The sequence below is a fragment of the Octopus bimaculoides genome, chromosome 14 (genome assembly GCF_046866305.1).
Source record: "Octopus bimaculoides isolate indiv1 chromosome 14, ASM4686630v1, whole genome shotgun sequence".
Classification (NCBI taxonomy): Eukaryota; Metazoa; Mollusca; class Cephalopoda; order Octopoda; family Octopodidae; genus Octopus; species Octopus bimaculoides.
In genome coordinates this window covers 21167087-21180949 of record NC_142941.1, presented here as the reverse complement: position 1 = coordinate 21180949, position 13863 = coordinate 21167087, and the positions used below count along the sequence as shown (strand labels likewise).

The window sequence follows — 13863 nt, the reverse complement described above, 5'->3', positions numbered from 1 at the left end:
CTTCCACCATAGCCTCTGGCTGACCAAAGCCTTGAGAGTGGATTTGGTAGACGGAAACTGAAAGAAGCCCATCCATTAATCCCTACACATTTTTTCTCTCTCCTTTTTTTTCACTCAATCCTTTCTGTCAAAGAGCGTAAGCTCAAAATGTCAAAGATTTTGTCCTTCTTCCCAAGAGTCAAACTAATACACCTGCCTATTCCTTCACTTGTCTTCATCTTGTTTTCTGTAAATTCCAACTATATATATGTATATATATGTTTGTGTGTGTGTGTGTGTGTGTGTGTGTGTATGTTTGTTAATTTATATCATTTTTATGGATAGGAGAAAAGCATTATACACTGAAGTAGAAGAGACCCATAGGAAGACTACAAGAAATATAGAAAGAAGTGGTGAAGAAACACAAGGTTTGGAAAAGAATGGCAATATGATATATATCAGACTTTTCAAAATAGAAGGAAAAAAAGGACATTGAAGTGGTATAGATGATGAAGTGTTCCTCTCTCAAGGCTAGAACATTAAACTTTCAGCTAAGTCCATAAAGCTTTTGACAAAAATGCCATTGGGTATTACCTGTTCACTGTAATGAGTTGAGTGTTATGGATTGCCCAGAGTTCAGTAAAACAAACAAGTGTCATCATTGCTTGCTGTGTTCAGTTTCACTCTCCATGTGGATATATCTTGGAGAAGGATCGTGTATACTTAGCTGACTTATGTTAGATATAACATACAATGGTTAAGTTAGCAGTGATACCCCAGTTCCCAAATTCATTATGTGAATAGCCAAAAATGTGTATGGTTTACATCTGAAGATAGTGAATTAAAATGTAAATAAATTCAACTAATCATATCTGAATATATTTTAATTTCTATGTATACGTGAGATGGGATGGGGTAATAGATCTTGTATTATTTTCTGTATGTATTCTACTGGTACTGAAAGTTGAGATCAAGGAAGCTTTTGCCCTTTGGCTCAATGTATGGTTTCTGTCTGCACTGAGCTTGCCTTGGTTATAAGATATTGTATCACTTTCAGTGTGGATTTTACAGGTTTCATCAACTGAAATACCCTGTTGCTGAATTACAGTGAAGTGAGAGAGTATTCCACAGACATGTGTAATTATTGAGGTAGAATAAGCATGATAAGGCTGGCTCTTTGGAATATACATACAAACCATTTGATGAGCTTTCAAATAGTTTCTTTCTACCACATTTCATTCATTAAGTTTGGATTGACTCAAGGCTACAGAAAAAGACACTTGTCCAAAGTTCAACATACTATAATTGAATCCAGGACCTCATCAGTTTAACCATTTGGCCATTAGGACAATGAAATTCATCACCACCAACATCGCCGTTACCAGCTCTTATCTCTTTACTGCCCATAAGGAGCTAAACATAGATGGGACAAACAAGGACAGACAAAGGGATTAAATCGATTACATTGACCCCAGTGTATAACTGGTACTTAATTTATTGAGCCCGAAAGGATGAAAGGCAAAGTTGACCTCGACGGAATTCGAACTCAGAACGTAAAGACAGACGAACTACCACTAAGCATTTCGCCTGGTGTGCTAACGTTTCTGCCAGCTCGCCGCCTTTTACCAGCTCTTACTGCCTCTAACACTGACAAGATCATAATTCATCCTTGCGCATGTAAACTCACCATTTCTGTATCCATTTTTATCCAGAGACAATATGTGTTAATGGTAAAGGAAAAAATAGTTTCAACACAAAATAGACAGGCAAACCAAACAATTTATAAAAAGTAGACAGGCACAAGTAAATCAATAGTCTAAATGCAGTCATTAGCTGCAATAATAAAATATTTTTTAACCAACAATGAGTTACTTTATAAAATCAAATAACCATTTACTCACTTGACTGGTTTTGTTGGTGCAGCCAATTGGGATGGTTGATCTGAAGATTGTTCTATTTCCGGAACTAATGATGGTGATGGTGGTGGTTGCTGCTCTTCTTGCAATTGCTGTTGTTTTTCTGGAAGTTGTTCACCTTCTGGCTTTTGTTGTTGCTGCTGCAAAGGTTTTTCAGCTTCTGGTGGTTGCTGCTGTTGATTTTGCAAAGGTCTCTCAGCTTCTTGCTGCTGCTGCTGCTGTTTTGGCACTGGACTCTCAGCTTCTGGCTGCTGTTGTTGTTGTTGCTGCTGCAAAGGTCTCTCAGCTTCTGGTTGTTGCTGCTGTTGTTGTTCTTGCAATGGACACTCAGCTTCTGGCTGTTGCTGTTGTTGCAGCAAAGGTCTCTCAGTCTTTGGCTGTTGTTGTTGTTGCAAAAGTCTTTCACTTTCTGACTGCTGCTGTTGCTGCTGCTGCAAAGTTCTCTCAGCTTCTGACTGTTGCTTCTGTTTAGTGACAGAACTGACCATGCCTTCTGATTTCGGCAAACATTCAACTGACTCAGCAATGTCCTTACCACATATCTCTGAAGACTTAGCCAACTCACTAGACATTTCAGAAAATACCTGTGTGTTTGGCTCCTTTGGAGCAGGGAAACTGTCAGTAATGCCATCTGGAATATATAAACATTCATTAGAGCAGCTGATTGACATGACAACATTCTGACATATTAGCTATCAAAAGGTGAATGATATTGTGACATGGGAACATTACAAACAGCAAAGTTTATATGAAGTTATGGTGTAATGTTGTAACACCATAACGTAGTATATACTTGTGTATTTTAATCTTTAGTTATAAATGCAATGATATTTGTTTAGTCCCAAGTCAACCTTAATTTCTTTTTTATTGGCTTGGCTTGAAGGGGCTGTACTTATGATTCTTGCAGGCCCTCTGAGACTGGAGAGATTAATGCAATTGATATACCTCTTGAACATCTGTAGCTCAATGACTGCAAGAAAAAATTGTACACAGAGGGAATTCCAGAGCGAGAAGATTGATGTTCTAGGGGGAATGGACAGAGTCTAGAAGGGAAATATGAGTGTGGAAAGGAAGCAGAACAAGAGAGTCAGGAGTGTCTGAGTTGGAGTGGCATAATACCAACCACCAGTAGGACAGGCAAGGTGGATTAGAGTTGAGCGATATTGGTGAATGACTTTATGCTAATCATTTAAGTGAGGTTTTTAGGATGTGGTTTAAGAAGTCTGTGCAAATGTGTAGCAGTAGTACCTCCACCCAAGATATGGGAACAGTACACCATTGTGTGTCTCACTTGAGCTTCATAGAGTTAATAGTTGTTGGGAGTTGAATTCTATTCTAGCTCTAAAGATGAAGGCTAATCATTGTGAGGTAGCTTTGACTAAGTTGAGGATGTGCACCATAAAAACCCATGTAATTTATGTACTTTTTTCACAAAAACAAAAATAAAGTATGCTAAAGATTGGACATAATCTCTTGTGGGCAAGAAATGTAAAATAAAGTTTATTAAAAACAATACAAACACTTTGTAATTTAATAGCTTTCAATGTGATAGCTGTTAAATACAAATTATTTTTATTTAATGAAAATTTAGTAAAATCTAATCATAAGTAAGTGAAATTATGCTAAATACAACTAAATTGAAAACCTTTTTTCCCTGGCCATATAGGTAATTCTGAAAACTTTTGGATGCGAATTTTACATGAGTTGAAGATTTTTTTAACAATTTTTATCCTGAAAATCACCTGCGTAAATTACACAGGTGTGCAAATTACATGGGTTTTTACAGTATTCACCAGGAGAAATTCAGTGTAGCAACCTAGGCTGTTCTAAGTGCATGCTGTTCATATTTATGGTGTGGGTATGATGTTCTCATAACATGTTTGTTATTGTGTATCAGTATTGTTGAAGGAAACACTGAAGGATGTTTTAGTAGACTCTGTTCTTGAAGTCAGTACAGATTGGGTATGAAATGTCTATGTTGCAAGTGGATGATACTTGGGTGCAGAAGGTTAAATAGAATGAAAGGTGGTACCATCTGCATAGAAGTGAGCATTGTTCAAAGTGATGACAAACAGGTCATTGATGTATTAGAACAGTGATTCCCAGTATGGGGGCTTATGCTTCACTGGTAGGATCTGGGAAAATTGTGAAAATTTCTTTTTCCTAGTTAATGCACAACATCTATACTCAGCTAGTCAAGTCAATCCTTCTAGCCAAGCATACTGTGCAAAGAATGTTTGCTGCAGTGTAGTGCTATTCTAATGTGATAAAATATTAAAAATAAAGTTGTCTTTTTTTCAACAACTGGTGGTGCATATTTTTTTCTGGAAAGTTATAGTGGGGCCTGGGGGAAAATAGGTTGGGAAACACAGTATCAGAAGAAGAAATCTTTGTTGCTGATCTCGAAGTAAGAGAGGTGAGTGGCAAAGGAAGCACAATCTATTTATGTGTAAATACCACTTTTCAGAATGAAATTTGACTGCTGAATGAAATATGGACAAGACTAGAGATAAGGGTTGAGAAATTTGTGCCTTAAAAAGGAACAGGGCATGTGGTTTGCATGTAAGTAAGAGATGATGTGTGGAGTCCAGGTTGGATTGGAGCAGTTATAACCTATAAGAGTTGTTTAAGCCATCTAAAAAAAAAAAAAAATGCATACAAAAATTTTTAAAGGTTACGAAATAAATGAATAGTGAATTTTAACAATTTATTATTAAATGGTTCTTCCATAATATAATTGCTTCAGCTTCAATAGACTGTCACAAAAATCCAATAACTTGCTAGACAAGTACAACTCTGAAATTATCAGTCATTGATTAAAGCTACAGAAAACAGAATCAATTGCTGGCTACTTGGATTTTTGAAATCCAGAAAAGGTTAGCTTACTATTAACAGCATTAAGCAGAGTTGTATGTTTACTTATTTATAGCTAGCTAGACCAAATTAACAAGACTGCTATGACCTGGTCACAGCAATTGCACTCTTGATAGTTTGGTCCATCTAACTGCTTCTTGTAATGCAACCCACCACACTATCAGCTTAGTTATTGTTGAGCTACAGGTAAGACCTGAACAATCATACCTGTGATCAACTGGATATATTCCATCTCTCTCTGTATTTTTTTTTAATGCAGTGGATTACATGATCCAAAGTGTCATTCTATTTTAAGCTTGTAGAATGCAATTTGAGATAGATTTGGTAGCTATTTGTAGCAGGCTAAACACTCATGGACAGCATCCTTAGTTAGCTCCTCTTAGTGATCTAAAACAGCAGCATTTATCATAAGTCATGATGTAAAATATTTTAAGGTTGTAACATCAGATATCGTTTAAATGTAATACTGTAACATGACAGGGAATTGATGTTCCATAATTTAGCTGTTAGTGGAAGATGAAACAAAATGTCTATTTTTTTTCTTTTACCTAATGTTAAGAACTTTGAGACAAAACAGCTTCAATGTAGTCATAAAAACTGCTAGAAGTAGTAACCAAATTTTTTTCATATCATGCACTATCATTTAGTAAAAAAAAAAAGGAAGAACACAGAGGATAGTGATGCAGTTTTACATAAACTAGTCTGAATAAAAAACAAAAAACATTTGATGGGATAGCTATATCTGAAAGCCTTTGATCATGGATTTGTTCAAACAGGGTTTATTTGGGGATAATTAACAACAACTTTGAAAAGAAAAATCCCATATATTACATTGGAGGAAATAAACAGAATTGTAGAAAAGAAAATTAAAACTATTTATGTCTGACCCAAGTTATATATGCTAGCATGTTTATTGCTTCTGTTAGTCTATACACATCCTGGTACCATCTAATAATTGCTTCAAATTTTGGTAGGCTATAATTTTTAGGGAAAAGAGGTTAGTCAATTACATCAACCCCAGTACCTGACTGTTACTGTTTTTTTTTGTTTTTTTCAATGGATGAAAAGCACAATTCACGTCAGAGGTATTTGAACTCAGAATGTAAGGCCAGAAGAAATGTTGCTAAGTATTTTATATGATGCAGTTCACCACCTTCGTATAATATAAGATGGAAGTGGAACAAACAACCATTAGGCAGAATTCATGACCAGATTGCGAATCTAGAACTTGTGGTACCAAAAAGTATATAGCTTACCAACTCACTTGAATTCTTTTAAATTTGCACAAACTTGGATGAAATAACAAATTTTAAGAAAGTAACAAAAGTAACACAATGATAGAAAATACAAAAGAATAAAAGTGCAGCGTGCAAAAGGCAAAGTGTGCTAAGTATTTCAGATTGCAGATTTCCCCTATTTTTGTACAATTTAATATTTACTATCCTGTTTCCACTTGATACTTATAGCATCCCCTCTTACCTATAAAATCAAATCACCAGTCATATCCACCTGTCTATATTTTTCTTTCATCAACATACTGCCATTTGAAGTCTATTTAGAAGTTACTATTCACCATTATTTGATTTACTTCTTTATAAAGAGAACATCTTAGGATTGCTTTCTCTGGCTTTGCATGGAACTTGAAAATAAAATTATAATAGTCAAGTTAACTATCGTATATATATATATATATATATATATATAACACATATATTCTTAAAATTTTGTTTTAGATTGCTACTTTTTTTAATGGCTGACTGTAAGGTTGCATCTTTCTCTAAGTGAAAAACTATCCAACAAATTTCTAAAAGTCTGCTGAACTACTCCAAGCTAAAAAAAAAGATATATTTAAGCTAATAAATATTTGGCTCCAGAGTAAAAATAATGCTATCAAAAGGCCCAAATTTTGATATTACTAGACCTAGTTTCCCGTTATTCAGTTGGCTCATCATTATCCCATTTTTCCTTCAAGTGTAGTGTATCTAAAACTATATTATCCGATACATCCTTTTTTATGATAGTTGGATGTGATTTAAAGTAGAATTTACTGATATTTCTAGCTAGCCAAGCAGTCATATATACAAGCTTCTTTATTTCCTAACACAATTCAGTTTTTGTTTCTTTTGTACTAATAAGTAATTTGAGTGTAATGTAATGATGATCCTACATTTTTAAAGTAATTATCGAACCAATCAAAAGGAAATTATCTTTCCCTTCTTTTACTCTAGATTGCCATTTGTATGGATCTAGCTTGAAGCAACTGATTTATTATTATTTATGAGTAGACCCCAGAGCTAGAGAACTATTTTTTAAAAAAAATATCATTTAAATCATTTTAAAACGTCTTATTTTGTTTGAAATTTGAAACTGCCTATATTGGATCTTTTTTTCTTTTACTATTAGTCTCTTGTAGCATCATAACCATAATTACCAGCACCTTCACCACTAATCCACTCAGACTAAAACATTTCCATGCTTATATTAGTGAAAATTCAATTTCATTAATGAAATCATTTAAAGAAACCAAACTTACAAACATCTAGTATAAACCAGGTAAATACCAAGGCCAAGAGTTAAACAAGAAGGAAGTCAATACTGCAACTGTTTCTAGTAAAAACCAACACCAGTGGTCAGATGAAATGGAAAGTCAAGCTTACTGATAAACTCAGTGATGCACCAACACAGGCAGAGGTCAAACCAAGGGAAAGCCAAACTTGCAGGCAATATGCCACACACCAAAATCAGAATAAGATGGATGAAGTTGAATGCAAATGAATGAATATCATATGACAACTGAATGGCAATGAATGGACAGAATCTGATGGTTAAAGCAAAAGAATTATTCAAAGCAGTCATTCTTAAGCTATACTAACCATCAGGGAGAAGAAACACCTTCTCTGTTGCATCATCATCAACAGATTGATTGGCTGTCTTCATAGAGGTGAGCTTAGTGCTGGGCTCAGTCTCTTCAGTAGGGGTCTTGCCATGAAACATATCGTGTTCCTCACTGCATTCAACCCTGTCTGAGTCCTGGGATGGTGACTGTGATGACTCACTTCCTGGAAATCCACTGATGCTGTCATCGGATGTGGAAGTCCTAGTAAATGAAGGACTACTATCTTCCACATTAATGCTGTCTGAAGGCATTCTGGGGGCAGGTTTGAAAGAGTCTATACTTTGCTTCTGCTTTTCCTTTGCTGTGCTGTTTCCTGTGCTATGTTGACGTTGAAGTGGGGCACTATTAAGGACAGGAGGACAGACTGCAGAAGGGCCAAGTATTGCACTAACTAAACGTTGTGATCCAATAATTAATGATGCAAAAACAGATGCACTGTCATCATTGAAATAACCTTCAAGAGCAGATGGATCTTTGCTTATCAGATTAGAAGAATCATTATCAACTTTCTCTACAAAGTCTAGCATTTTATTCTTAGCAGAACTAGCTAATTCATTAGACTGAGGTTTTTCAAGCTGTTTAGGAAGCTTAAATTCTTGATTAATTTCTGAAAGAGGATGATTTGAATTTTCAATTGGCACTAATTTTTCATTTGCTTCACCTAAACTTTGAGATTCTTTTTGATATTTTGTATCCTTCTCAGAGGGACATTGAACTGCTGGAATTTGACAAGGACTTTGGTCTGTTTTACTGGTTTCATTTTCCCCAAGAGGCAAATGAAATGCACTTTCTGAAGTATCAAAGCCAACCAATGGCTTCTGATCTGCAGAATTTTCTATCATTACTTTTTCTAACAAAGATTCTCTAGTAGCAGCTTGATCTGGTTTTCCCAGGGTTTCTGACAATTTTTCAACTATATCACTAGATTTGTTAACATTGTTAAAATTTTCTGCACTAAATGTGTCATTTAAAGATGCTAAAGTACTACTTTCATTAGTTAGGTTTTCAAAGTTGGCAGAAAGAACTTCTTTTGTGGTATCAAAAGTTCCAGACTCCTCATCAGAGTCAAAAGGAGACTTATTCTGTAAAGTGACATCATCATCAGTCTCTATTACATTGTCAAAGTTGTTTTCCTCGTCAACTTCAACACTCCCACCTAACCCTGTATTATTGTTTACATATTCAGGTGACTGTTCATTAGGCTTGAATTCTTTATTTTCAGCTACTGAAAAGTCTTCAGTAGTAAGGCTGTCATTATTCTGTGACAACTCATCATTTTGAGAAACTTCCTCAAGATTTAAATCATGAAAAGGTTCTTTAAAAGCACTTTCATTACTTTTTCTGTCATCTCTTACAGTATTGGAAATATTGGCACCAGATAATAGTAGAGCATCATCATTCAACTCATTAGTTAAAGAGTCATTCTCATCTTCTTCAGTTTGAGTATCAACTAAGGAATCAGTGCTTGTTGATATTTTCTGAGTCTTCTCTGAATAATCTTTCTCAACTTGAGATTTTAAAAGTATGTTATCATTTATAGCTAAAGGATCTCTATCATCTTTAATATCTTCATCAAAATTAGAGAAGGCACTGTCATTGACCTGCATTTCAACTGGAGATTCCAGAAGAGTATCTTTATTTTCAACTAAGGGCTCTTTCTCATTTGTAAGATCTTCAGTCAAATTACTAAGGTCACTGTTTGCCAAATTTTCATCAATCCGAGATTCCAAAAGGGTACCTCTATCACCTTCAACTAAGTGTTTTTTATCAAATGTCAGATCATCAGTTAAATTATTAGGATCACTATCTGCCAAATTTTCATCAATTTGGGATTCCAAAAGGGTACCCTTATCACCTTCAACTAAGGGTTTTTTATCAAATGTAAGATCATCATTTAAATTACTAGGGTCACTGTTTGCCAAATTTTCATCAATTCGAGATTCCAAAAGGGCACATTTATCACCTTCAACTAAGGGTTCTTCATCATCTGTAATATCTTCAATAAAATCATTAGGGCCACTATCTGCCAAATTTTCATCAATTTGAGGTTCCCAAAAGGTACCTTTATCACCTTCAACTAAGGGTTCTTCATCACCTGTAATATCTTCACTCAAATTATTAGGGGTACTATCTGCCAAATTTTCATTAATCTGAGATTCCAAAAGGATATTTTTATCATTTTCAGCTAAGGGTTCTTTATCACCTATAAGATCATCAGTCAAATTACTAGGAACACTGCTTGCCAAATTTTCATCAATTTGAGATTCCAAAAGGGTACCTTTATCACCTTCAATTAAGGGTTCTTTATCAACTGTAAGATCATCAGTCAAATTACTAGGAACACTGCTTGCCAAATTTTCATCAATTTGAGATTCCAAAAGGGTACCTTTATCACCTTCAAGTAAGGGTTCTTTATCAACTGTAAGATCATCAGTCAAATTACTAGGAACACTGCTTGCCAAATTTTCATCAATTTGAGATTCCAAAAGGGTACCTTTATCACCTTCAATTAAGGGTTCTTTATCAACTGTAAGATCATCAGTTAAATTATTGGGGACACTGCTTGCCAAATTTTCATCAATTTGAGATTCCAAAAGGGTACCTTTATCACCTTCAATTAAGGGTTCTTTATCAACTGTAAGATCATCAGTTAAATTATTGGGGACACTTTTTGGCAAATTTTCATCAATTTGAGATTCCGAAAGGGTGTCTTTATCACCTTTAACTAAGGGTTCTTTATCACCAGTAATATCCTCACTAAAATTACTAGGGGCACTGTTTACCAAGCCTTCATCAATTTGAGATTTATCACCTTTATCACCTCTAACTAAGGGTTCTTTAAAACCATCAACTAACGATTCTTCATCACCTGTAATATCTTCAGTCAAATTACTAGGGGCACTGTTTGCCAAATTTTCATCAATCTGAGATTCCAAAAGAATATCTTTATCACCTTTAATTAAGGGTTCTTTATCACTTTCAACTAAGAGTTCTTGTTTATCACCTGTAATATCTTCAATCAAATTATCAGGGTCGCTGTTTGCCAAATTTTCATCAATCTGAGATTCTAAAAGAGAACCTTTATTACAAGCAATTAAAGGTTCTTCAGTCGATTCTCTGAGTTCATTTGAATTCATTTCAGTTCCTGAAATGATACTTTTATTAGTAGCAACTAAGGAGTTTTCAGCATCTGCATTATTTTCTGTACATTTAAGAACATTCTCAGTCAGTTGTTTGTCAATCTGAGACCCTAAAATACTATCTTCTGTTAGTTGCAATTTATCAGAGATATATTCACTAAAATTATTTTGTTCATGTTTTTCTGATTCAATATCTTCCACTTCATTTTCCTTGGAAGCTGCACCAGAGCAATTCCCACTGTTCCTTAAAGTAGTCAAATTATCCTTAATTTCAACATCTGTAAACTCATCAGACTCATCATTCAATCTACTCTGATCACCCTGTGTGCTAAAATAAATATTTTCCACATCTTTTCTCATTAAATTTGTGTTATTACTCTGGCCATTTAAATTTATTTTAGGGCCTGTTTTCTCAGACTCACTAATTTTCAAAGCTAAATCTATATCTTCATTATCTCTATCAGTACTTAGCTCTTCTCTATTAGTATCTATTGACAGAACTTTTAATTCTTCAAGAATTTTAGAATTTGTACAATAATTTTCATCTGAATTTAAATCATTGTCTTCTAAGCTAAATTCAGGAATATTTCCAGTATCATAATCTAGAGGGGGATTTTTCCTTGTAGTTCCCAAATTTTCCTTTTCTGAAACAGTGCCCTGACCATCTTTCAATTTATCTTCTAAAGCTAGATCAGTGTCTTTTATGCCTGTTTCTGTATATAATTCTTTGGTTACATTTTCGTCTGATTCTTCCTTGACTGCCAAGGAAATACGACCATTCCCAAAATCATTGTCAGAATGAAGTTTCTCACCATTTTCAGAAGAAAAAGTATTGCCTTTGATAATCATTGCTTCAGGTTGGAGTTCTTCATCAAAACAAGTTTCATCCTTTGGGGAAGTTGCCAAATTTGTGAGGTCACAGTTGTCACTAGGGCTGAGAGGCAAGGAATCCATACCTTCTTCACTTCTTAAATCATCTCCTTTACCAAGATCTTCACTGCATGATGTCACAATACTTTCCCCAATACCACTGTCTTCACATAAATTTGGACTTGAAGTTATCGAATCAGATGTCATTTCATTTTCTAGCTTTTCAAACAGAAGAAACTCTTTGTCCTTTTGTGTGGACAATTCTTCATTATCATCAAGGATCTCATGACTGTCATCTTTACTGATACATAAAGATGCATCATCAGGTTTCAGATGCTTATCTTCTATATCTATTCCAGATTCAGAAAGCGACATTTTATTCAAATCAATGTCTTTTGATGAGGAATCAATGACATTTAGTAAATTATTTCCATTCTCTTTGAAGTTCTTGTCCATTTCAATTGAATCCAACATGACATCAGGATCATCAATTTCACATTGTTCTGGATGATCAATATTCTCAGAAACATTTAAGTTTTCACTATTCTTTGCCTCCAAATTTTCTTTGTAATCAAACTTCTTTGCAGGCAATTCATCATCAAATTGCATGAGTTCATCTTCATTGGATAAAGCATCTGTAAATTCAAGATCCTCGTCATCTTCATCATCATCATCATTATTTCTCATCACCACATTGGAAACATCTAAAACTTCACTGGCATTAAGGCCACCATGTTTAATATTGTCTTCTGGCATCTTTGAACAACTGGTATCTGTAGAAAATTTTGATTCATGCTTTAAGCCTTCTTCCAAACTACTTGAACAGTTATCAAAATTTTTCATATCTACCTCATTTTCCTGAAAATCATTATCAAGAATTTCATGAGAAAACTCATGGGAATTATCAACCATTTTATCAGTGGTAAACTCTTTCTGGTTGTTCAAGTCATCTGTCATCAAGTTCTGATCTTCATTTTCATAAAAATCATCACTAACTGCTGTATTACCATTTTTTTCCACATTAGAAACATCTAAAACATCACTGGCATTTAGGCCAGCATGTTTAATATTGTCTTCTGGCATCTTTGAATAACTTGTATCAGTAGAAAACTCTGACTCATGCTTTAAGCCAACTTCTTCCAAACCACTTGGACAGTTATCGAAATTTTTCATATCTACCTCACTGTCTTGAAGATCATTATCAAAAATTGCATGAGAAAACTCATTGGAATTATCCACCATTTTATCAGTGATAAACTCTTTCTGGTTGTTCAAGTCATCTTTCTGCTCTTCTTCATTTTCATAGAAATCACTCACTGTTGTATTACCATTTTCTTCAATATTTCGGTCATTAGATTGATTGGGAGAATAGCCAAGATTATTAGTTTTTGATAGAAATGGATCAGAATTATCCATTGAATCTGGTTTACTAAACTTAGGTGCAAGTGGTGGAGAAGAGGCAATTTTAGTTTTTGTTTCAAAGGGGTTTATATCTATGTTATCATCTGAGTTGGGAGGAGAGTCTCCTAATTTGTTTCGAGAAACAAATGGGTTAATATCATCCAAAAAGTCCAAATTATACTGCCCTCTTGGTAAGATAGGAGAATCATTCTCTTCAGGTGGTTTTGGTTTCTTCACAATTTTTTTCTTTTTCTTATTTTGTTGAATAGACTTCTTGGAAATCATTTTATATTTTCTATCTGTAAAAAGAAAAGAAAAAAAATACTGAGATTATATTTCAAAAATATGTTTGAAAATAGAAATTACTGCAAATAAGTGTGCGCATGTGTGTGTGTGTGTGTGTGTATGGGGGGATGTAAAGCGTGTGTGCAAAAAGTAATCTACTCTTTTTCTGTAACTTGTACTAGTGTTACTACATAAAAGGCACATAATAGATGTATCTTTTACTGATCATTAGACTGTGGCCATACTGGGGCACCATTTTGAAGAATTTTAGTCAAATGAATTAACCCCAGGATCTACTTTCTTTTTTTTTAAAGCCTGGTACTTATTCTATTGGTGTCTTTTGTCAGGTCACTTAATTACAGGGATATAAACACACCAACAACAGTTGTCAAGCAGTGGTGGGGTACAAACACAAACACACAAACTCAACAGGCTTCTTTCACTTTCCATCAACTAAACCCACTCACAAAGCTTTGGTTGACCTGAGGCTATAGTAGAAGAC

The 13863-nt window shown here is 34.5% G+C and overlaps 1 protein-coding gene across 5 annotated transcripts in view; it reads right to left on the bottom strand.

The window, feature by feature from the left end:
* Positions 1 to 13863, bottom strand: part of LOC106876125 (uncharacterized) — a 383532-nt gene that overhangs the window by 282509 nt on the left and 87160 nt on the right. For 4 of the 5 annotated variants that reach the window (XM_089362492.1, XM_089362494.1, XM_089362495.1 and 1 more), the window contains exons 2-3: positions 7643 to 13375; positions 1881 to 2526 (exon numbers count right to left, since the gene is read on the bottom strand). In XM_089362492.1, the coding sequence (XP_089218618.1) occupies positions 1881 to 2526; positions 7643 to 13361 (6365 nt within the window). In that variant the 5' untranslated portion in view covers positions 13362 to 13375. The remainder of the gene's footprint in view (positions 1 to 1880; positions 2527 to 7642; positions 13376 to 13863) is intronic. The other variant, XM_089362496.1, reaches the window with a different exon arrangement.